The 9,145-nt window shown below is 39.6% G+C and overlaps 1 protein-coding gene across 1 annotated transcript in view; it reads right to left on the minus strand.

Moving 5' to 3' along the window:
- Positions 1-662: 662 nt before the first annotated feature.
- The window catches only part of LOC109546607 (Ca(2+)/calmodulin-responsive adenylate cyclase), a gene marked incomplete at its 3' end in the record, with an annotated part of 72,167 nt that continues 63,684 nt past the window's right edge, over positions 663-9,145 (minus strand). The window contains 10 exon segments of the mRNA XM_048666444.1: positions 663-968; positions 1,020-1,401; positions 1,760-2,000; positions 2,055-2,326; positions 2,378-2,656; positions 2,714-2,899; positions 3,621-3,707; positions 4,165-4,239; positions 5,637-5,642; positions 7,718-7,900. Coding sequence (XP_048522401.1) covers positions 663-968; positions 1,020-1,401; positions 1,760-2,000; positions 2,055-2,326; positions 2,378-2,656; positions 2,714-2,899; positions 3,621-3,707; positions 4,165-4,239; positions 5,637-5,642; positions 7,718-7,900 — 2,017 coding nt within the window.

A 9,145-nucleotide genomic window follows, 5' to 3' on the forward strand; every position in this document is an offset into this window, starting at 1 on the left:
ACACTCGCCTCCTTGACCGCTTTGCAAAAATGTTTGGAAAACTTTTTGCAGCTTCGACTTATGGACAAAACCGTAATAATTATTTCTGGGTGTTTTTTCAAAAATATTTCGGCGAACTGAAAAAGTGAAAGTTTATAATCATTTATATGGAAAACTCTTGTGGTATTTCTTCACTTTTAGGTCAATATTTCTAAACAACACCGTCTCTAAACAGAAAAACAGCTTTTTTTCTAACGTTTCACTCTAAAATACTGACAAACTGAATCTTTTATGCAAAAAAATTAAGAGATCAATTTTACACGAAAACTCGTCGACTTTCTTTGGAAAAATCTAGATGACTTTTTTTAGTTGTTTGAGCAAAGTAGAAAAATGTTACTCAGAAAAAATGTTGATCACCTTCTTTTAGATGTGAAAATTCCAGTCTCGGGTCTCATAAAGCTTTAATAAATGACTTATAACTCATGAACCGATGAGTTATAACTCGTTAGCTCAGAGAGCGGCAACAACTCCCAGGTCTATGATGCATACGTTTGGATGCTCCTACTCAATATCGAAACGGTTCCAAAGAATTTTGTGTCTATTTTTATGTTCCTCAGATGTAGCGATTGCAAGTTTCCAAATTATCACCCTATATTAAAAGTTAGGCAATGAGCTGAACTTACTGTTAACATTGTTGGGGTTGGTTCGGATACTATTCAACTCCTCCACTCGTAACGTGCCGGGCTGCTTCCTGTCGATCAAAAAGTATGTGGTCATATCGCCTTTTCCCTTCACTTTCACTTTGCCTCGGCATTGGAATTCGTAGGGATGATTCTTCAGCACTTGGTAAACTTCTTCGGTAACTTGAGTGTGGTTGGGTAGCCCGGTTGAGTCCATCCGACTCGCCACATTTACGGTGTTCCCCCAGATGTCGTATTGAGGTTTTCGAGCCCCAATCACGCCTGCCACCACGGGCCCAATGTTGATACCTAGAAAATTCCCCTGCGGATTGACTCCCAGCAAACGCTTCACAAACTCACCGACGCGCAGCATGAAGTTGTTGTACGAGTTTTCGTTTATGTTGAGCAAACGTTCTCGCATGGCGAACACAAACTCGACCAAAGTGCCCAGATGCAGTCCAGCTGTTGCCTCATCCTCGTCCAGAATCCGCAGATCGGGCATCAGGCCAACCGCTGCCATATACGTAGAACCCACAGTTTTAATCTTATCGATCGCCTTAAACCGCTCCTCGCTGAGCAGGTCGTCAAAATCGGCTATGATTTCGTTCAATAGCCGAAGGCATTCGACGCCCTGATTGTTGCCATCCAGTTCGGTGTAAAACTCGTGATAGTTGGTGATCGAAGCGAAAACCACACCCACGCGCGAGTAGCTTTGATGGTACAGTTCCTGTGATAGAGTATTCTGTAAGAGAATGGTTGGGATTTCGTCAATTTGCACTTGGGTGCAGCCAACATCTAAGAACGGGAAATTAAACTGACAGAACAGAAAAACATCAACTTAGATGAGATCAAATTATAAATGTTGCCCACACATAATCAAAAAGAAAATTTTCCAGGTAAGTACATTAAAAACCAGAGCATAACTAGGAAAGTTCAAGTGGCAGCAAAAAGGACAAAACCGTACAAAAGAAAGTCTACTATCCAGACCATGAATTTGAGCAAAGCTCTAAAATTTGGGGGTTTTCTAAAACGAAGTTCAATCCTCTTCTGGTTGAGAAAGACTGCAAAGCCCTGGCTGTTAATGCGCCAATAACTCTTACCATATTGCTTCGGAACTGATTATCCAGAAAATGAGTTGCAACGTGGGCAGGCAGCAAATTGAACAGGATCCTCTTATTGGAGTGCTGCAACGCGTCCATCTCCCGTTTTTCCTCGTTGGCCTGCACCTGCCAGAGAAAATCCAGCCTGGCCGTCCATTCCACTTGCCTGCCATGTAGAAGAACGGCCAGCACAAACATCAGCACCTCAACCACGCTGAGCACATGCACTGGAATCACTGATCTGGAAACCGCCTGGGATTAAAATCCTCCATTACCCAAACCGGCAAAGACTCACCCCACTCGGCTATCGTAACAGTTGAAGAGGTCGATATGAGACAGCTCGATGAGGAGGACGTAAATGGTGGACATCACAAAAAGGAGAGAAGCTTTCAGTAGGATGGGGAGCCTCAAGAAGATGGCCACTGCCAAGTACCCAAGAGCGCAAGATAGAACAATGTATTGAGGCAATGGGCACGCTCGATGGTCCCTTTCCAAGGGCGATCCAGTATCCAGAGTGACGTTCAGAGTACTGTGGGAAATGCACGGCTCCTCCGCCCTGCACGTGAACTAAAACGCCCGAAATCACTACCTAAGCACATTTTGCTCCTTCGTACATACCACATTAACTTGGGCCATTGTGTAGATTAGCACGATGGTGAACATGGTGATGGCCAGTCGCAGAACGAAACTATGGGAAATATCCCATAGAATCCACCTCAAGCGCACTGCCAGCAGCAATATGAGCAGGGCAGAGATCCAGATGAACGCCACAAGGAACAACAGCAGCAGGATGATGGTGCGGGGCAGAACTGTGGCCTGAAGAGTGCCGAGCAGGAGAAGAAGAACAAGAGCGCAAGCCAAAGTGGAGCTGTAGCCTACGTCCAAATCGCCGTGATACTGAAAATCGACTTTTAGCGGATCCCAAAAGCAAACAAAATATTTGCAATCACTTACTTGACTTTCTTTGTTCTTGTCCTTGAAGCACAATGTGAAGAGGCTGACATGAGTGGACTTTTCCCTATCCACACTTCGCGCTTCAATGGCCTGCGCCAGATACTTATTCACGCGATTGGACGGCTGATGGTAGACACTGGAATGGCGCTTTTTAAAGGGCCTTTTAAACTTCTCCGTCACTTTATTCTAAAATTCAGGAAACCCCGATTAGAGCAGGTTAAGCTGCAGTAATAAGTAGGCGGATAGACTGGAAAGAAGGTCTTTGAGCCAGTCAGGACACCGTTCAATGGGCTTGAATGATTGGTTTATCCCACTCGATCAAAAAACAAACAAAAATAGAGCTGTGCCAATTCGTGGCAAAGCTTGTCGTTACCTGAGGAGTTTGCTCATTTTTATAACAACCTGTGAAAGCCCCCGAGAGTTTAAGATGCAAATGCACACACAGAGCAAAGGTTTTTGCACAATTAGCGAGTCGGAGGGCTAAATGCATTGTTGAAACTGGCCCAAAGACATGAAAGGATAAGCTTGAAAGCGTTTTTGTGTTTCGCGAGCTTAGATTGCTGACAACTGGATTCGAAACCACACAAGAGAGAACAAGCGGTTAGTTCGTAAAGGTTAATTCTGTTAGACAACAGGCCGTTTCAGTCTGGTTAGTTACCGGGACTTGGGTTAAATAAAGTTAGCTTTAAACCATGGTCTGGAGTCTGGCTTGAATTATGATCATTCAAAGCAAAACTAAGTCCTAGTTCAGTACTTCTGTGTTTGCGATTAGTAGATAGGCAGATCACATGGAAAAAGGAAACGCTTTACATTAGATCAAATCAAGAATGAGAACTCTACACTCCACAGTTAAAAGAGAAAACAGATTAAGAACAAAGGCCGGAAAAGGCTAGTGAGTGCGACTCACATGGCTGCTTGTGGCCTGAATGGTCGATCGAGTTTGGTCTTGAGAGGGTGAAATTTCGGCGTGGAGCACCCTTTGCAGTTCTAGCACCTACAAGCCACATTAGACCAACTATACACTAAGCTACGTGTTGTTAGACACAACATTTACACCTGCTTCCACTGATATTCCCAGCCACTTTCCCAAAAGACAAATCATAATGTTAACTGAACCAACCGCATTTAATTGGGGTTGATAGGCGGGGAATAAGTAGAAACAATTTGATTATTAATTAACACAACATATGAGCAGGACCGTGCAAGCAACTAAATTCCTGCATCGGGTGATAAGAAAACCGTGTCCCAAAATCGAAACTCAGTTATTTACAAAAGTAACTCTGAAATAAACAAACAAATGATAATGATCTTTGAAATCGGTTTCCACTCTTAGTTACTGGCCATGTGGGCAAATAAGGGTGAAAACAACGACACAAACCCCCGTTCCGAAACAAAAACATGAAAAATATATAAAGAAAGCGCTTTTAAGTAGCTTTGGAAAATTCACTCACATTCCTACTAGACTGAGCATCTTGTACCGGTTCACCCGAAGGGTCTCTGTGAAGCACCCTCTGCAGGTCTGCTACCTATAAGCCATACATGATACAGAGTATTTCTAACAAATTCGACGCCTAAAGGGAATGATCGATGGCAACAGGAAGAAATGCAAAAATCAATCTGAATACGTGGGATTTAAGTCATGGCATAGAATTTGTTGAAAATGCCCCGCTCGGATGTCTAAGACTGATCAAATCGGCAAATTCTGTGCATTTTTCAGCGACCTAGTTTAACTAAAATTGCTATTTGGGTAATTGCAAAATCGCGTTGAATTCAATATATAAAATAAGAATGTTCAGTTCAACTTTGCACATTTACATAGATTCATTGCATGGCCTAGAAAATGAGATTGAAGCTGAATGCGTCTTGTTTCGCTTTAAAGCATTTATTTTGTAAACTTATATTAATTTATTATTTTGTTTCTCTCGAATTTTTTGATCCTTTTCAGATTTCTGCGCCTTTTCCCTCATTGTAAACTTCTTGTTCTATTAAATGGGAAAACAAAACAAATTTTATTTGTTAATGGAGAGATATTGCAGCTATACCACTAATAGTGCCGCAGTTAAATTGTCATCTACACATGCGCATTTCATTTTAGTAAGGCTTGCCACTAATAAGATTTGTGCCTGCCGTTATTTGTGCTCGCCTTACGCTTGGCATAAGTTGATTCCTTGATTCATATTTTACTTCGGTGGATTCCGTGCCACCTTGATGCATCGCCGACTTCTCAAAGCACTTTTTAAAAATTCCTTTTTTTATTCCCAAGACACACTTTTAAATGATTGATTTAACACCGGCAAAGACACATTAACACATTTTATAATGCAAACAGCGCCTTATTTTGCCATAACATTGCTTTAAAAGGGAAGTAGTGCCTGCTATTAATTTAACTACAGCCTGCAATTATTAGTGAACCTGACACATGTTTTTCTATCTCTTTAATGCTTTTCATGACTAAAATAAAATGTGAAAAATATTTTTTTTTTGTTTTCCAAAGGGCACCAAGTTCCCTCCAGAGCCAGAGACGAATTTTGAAAAATATTCGCAATTATTGTTTAAAATCGTAAAACTTTAATAATAAAGTGCATTTTGCAACTACCAGTGGCTGATCAATCCAAAAAAGTAAAGCAAAAATCAATATAGATTCTCAACAGACCGATTTGCTGCGGTGTAGTGCATGTTGTGATCGAAGGAAAAACACTTTTTCATGTGTGAATTGAGGGAAAATAAAAATGCCGTATAAAGGGCAACAGAAAATGATAAAAGTGCCAGGAAAATCACTTTCGAAAGAAAGTAAAATGTAAACTGAACCTGATGATGATACAATGAAGGAAAACACTTACCACTATACTTAATTCTTGCTTACTCAGACTATCTATTCTCTATGTCTAGATTCTGTTTAGTGGTTAGGTGGTAGTACACTTACCGCATCCTAGAAATACAAACGATACAATCATGCAACTTTTAAGCATCGATGTTGTTCTGGTTAATTCATTTCACTTAAGATCTACGCTTTACGACGAAACATTTTTTAAAGTGGCCCATCAAAAAGTGTGTATTAATAGTTATATCTAAGTTAATACCAGGGGATTAGCTACCAAATTCATGCCGCTAATAATGTTTTAACAATGCACATGCTAGTTTTGAGTGAAAATTCCTCAAACAATGTGAATAGGTATTGGTATTATCGACGTGATTTTTGAGGAATTTGGTATTCAAGATACACCTACTACCAATCTACATAGTTAGGCATGCATTTGCTTTCAAGACATATGAAGAGTCGAAATTCAATGGAGTGCAGAACAGCGGTGCTTTTGCCTTCGGCAACAATCGGGAAGTTGGATAAATTTCAGTCAAAAATAGGCATTTTTGTGCATTTTCATCAACCCTATCTGCTACTTTGTGTCGAATATTTGAACGTTTTCAACGCCCTCATCATGTACCAAACGTATAGCAATCATTTCAACTGGTGCCGATTCAGTGACTTCTTGCTCGCTGCCCATCCAGTGTAGGCCTGGGTAACACTGTGTTGAGTTGAGCTATTGAGTTGTTGCCGCTCTCTGAGTTAACGAGTTATAACTCATCGGTTCATGAGTTGTAAGTTTATTAAAGCTTTACGAGACTGAAATTTTCACATTTAAAAAAAGGTCATCAACATTTTTTCTGAGTAACGTCTTACTACTTTGTTCAAGCAACTAAAAAAGTAATCTAGATTTTGCCAGCAACCGAACTCAGTCCAAAGAAAGTCGACGAGTTTTCTTGTAAAATCGATCTCTTAATTTTTTTGCATAAAAGATTCAGTTTGTCGGTATTYTACAGTAAAACGTTAGGAAAAACGCARGTTTCTGTTTTAGAGTTGTTTAGAAATATTGASCTAAAAGTGARGAAACCCCAGTTTCCAAGAGTTTTCCAAATAAATGATTATAAACTTTCGCTTTTTCAGCTCAGGAAAATATTTTTGAAAAAAACACGCAGAAATAATTATTACGGTATTGTCCATAATTCGAAAAAGTTTTCCAAACATTTTTGCAAARMGGTCAAGAAGGCGAGTGTTGCAATAAAATRTATCTTATAATTTTTCACAGAAAWTRYCTGAAGATTGTCAGTATTTTAAGTAAAACTAAAAAATAATGCGATTTTTGCGTAGAAAAAATTGCTTAATAGAAACKTTRTTAAAACTGGAATGACCTGAAAATTKAAAGGAACTTCAAAGCGATGAGCGATGSGCGAAKAATTTTCCAAAAAACGTTTTGTCAAYTTTTGCTCGCTGGTCGTTTTCCAAGAKAATCCTAAATACTTTCAGTAAAAAACTGAATAAAATTATTTGGTTTTTGTGMSAAATTYGAAGCTAAAATGGGGTTTCTAAAGTTTCCTGCAAACCGATGAATGAAACGAATTTTTTAGCAACATTGATGTTTTGTCATTTTTGGCTGAAAAGACCSCATTATTGTCAGAAAGAAGAAAATCATCAGAAAATKAYGTTKTTTTTTKMGTTTTCACAAAGCGACGAAGGATTCGAAATTTATTTCATAATTTTTCGSTGAAAATMCCTTTAGATTGTCCGCATTTTTAAGTGARACTTTARAAAATTGAGCATTTAGAAGAAAGCAAARTTTTACAAAAAAAATACAAAATTTGGCKGARACTGRAAAATTCTGAAATTTYGAAGAAWTTTATTAATAGAGAGATTAATAAAYGRCYCTTAAAATAMATGTGAWAACAAGTAAAAAGTCAAACATTTTCCCAGCAACGAAACTGAGTTACTGCGGTGCGTTGGGCTGGCGCACCAAGCCATTTGCGTAGCACTGCGCCAACTCCTAAAAATTAACTGAGTTACCCAGGCCTAATCCAGTGCACCTGGTGCAACTGGCGTGCATTCTGTGCTTGAGCATGCCAGAGTAAAAAACGTCCCCCAAAATTTATCAGAATTTATTTCGTCTCGAAAATTATAATGGAAAAACTCAGATAGAACATCTCTGAGTAAAACTAATAAAATTTCAATCTTACCTTTCGGGTACTGGTCGATTTGAGTTCGGGCTGCAGCGCCATATTGCTGAACGGCACCTCCATCGAGTACTTGATCGAGTGGAGCAGCTGCACTACCACATTGCTGACATTCTTGAAGCTGAGCTTCCGTCGCTGAGCAGCGCCGAGGGCGGACCGCACCTGGAGCGTGTTGAACAACAGTGGCTGGAAGAACGGCAAAGGAGGCCAGGGTTCGGGGTTAGTCACCAGGGGTTAGTTGCAAGTGTGTGGGTTTTGTGAGTGTTGTGTGTAAGGTTGGATCAAATTAAAAACTTTCTCGGAAAGTAGAAGTTTTTCCTCGTTTGGTTAAGCGAATTCAATCCGAGCCAATCATCTGAGGATCGTTGGCATCGCTTTTAAAAACCAAAACCCGATCAGAGGAATCGTCTCAATATCGAACAGGCAAATAAACCGACATGGTTCAGGTCGCGGTTTACGAGTGAAAATTCATCATAATAAATGTCTGGATGTTCAGAAGAAGTGCTATTTGAAAAGCGCATAAATTCTAGTATTTATTTAAAATGCAAATAAACCATTGGTGATTTGGCACTGTTTATTGTAAGCCATCAGATTGAGCAAACAAATATTAAAGCAAGATGCTTTGGAACTTTGGAATGGAGGATCAGCTTTCGATGTAAGTCTATTGGAACATGCTTATTTGACTTGCTGGCTGTTTTCTTTTGATTAACTTCCCAAACATTTCGCTGGTTAAAATCCTAGGGAGCTGAACCGCGATTTTTGCTTGAAAATAAGATTTAAATCCAGTTGGAAATCACATCGAACAATCGATAACTTGGGAAAATTGCGCTCGTAAAACCGGCGTTATATTTATTAAATTACGGCGGTTTATAAACCTGGACATCATAATCCGAAGTAGATGTCAGCTCGGGACGCGATAAACGGAGGCATCAAAAGTTTATTATTTATCCACTTTCAGTGTCAGCTAATGATAATTGCAGCATTTTTTAAATGATTGCGATTTCTGGTTTACGTTTCGGAGTTGTTTGCGTCTTTCTTTCCTCTTTCGTTATTATTTCCTCACTTTATTCGATTGACTGATTGTTTTCAGTAGTGTTCCTGTTTCTCGCTTGTTATTTAACCAAGGGCGGATCCAGGGGGGGATCATGGGGGACATGACCCCCCCATTCAATTCTCTATCCAACTATGCCAAAACGAATTATGTGGCTCGAATGGTTCTTGAGAAACTTCCAAAAAAGCAGCGTCATGTTCAAGTGGATTTTGCAACTCAAAAAAAACCACGCAAATCTAAAACTTCTTGACTTCAAGCATTTTTTGAGAAAACTGCCAACAATTCCCCATCCATGGATTACTTTCTAAAAAGGCCATTTATTTCTCTTTAGAATGACGTACAAATAAGCGTTCTTGCTCATTTTGCCTCCGAGAAATGAG

This window comes from Dendroctonus ponderosae, unplaced genomic scaffold (genome assembly GCF_020466585.1).
Source record: "Dendroctonus ponderosae isolate FM_Combo_2020 unplaced genomic scaffold, Dpon_F_20191213v2 Dpon_F_20191213_5, whole genome shotgun sequence".
Lineage (NCBI taxonomy): Eukaryota > Metazoa > Arthropoda > Insecta > Coleoptera > Curculionidae > Dendroctonus > Dendroctonus ponderosae.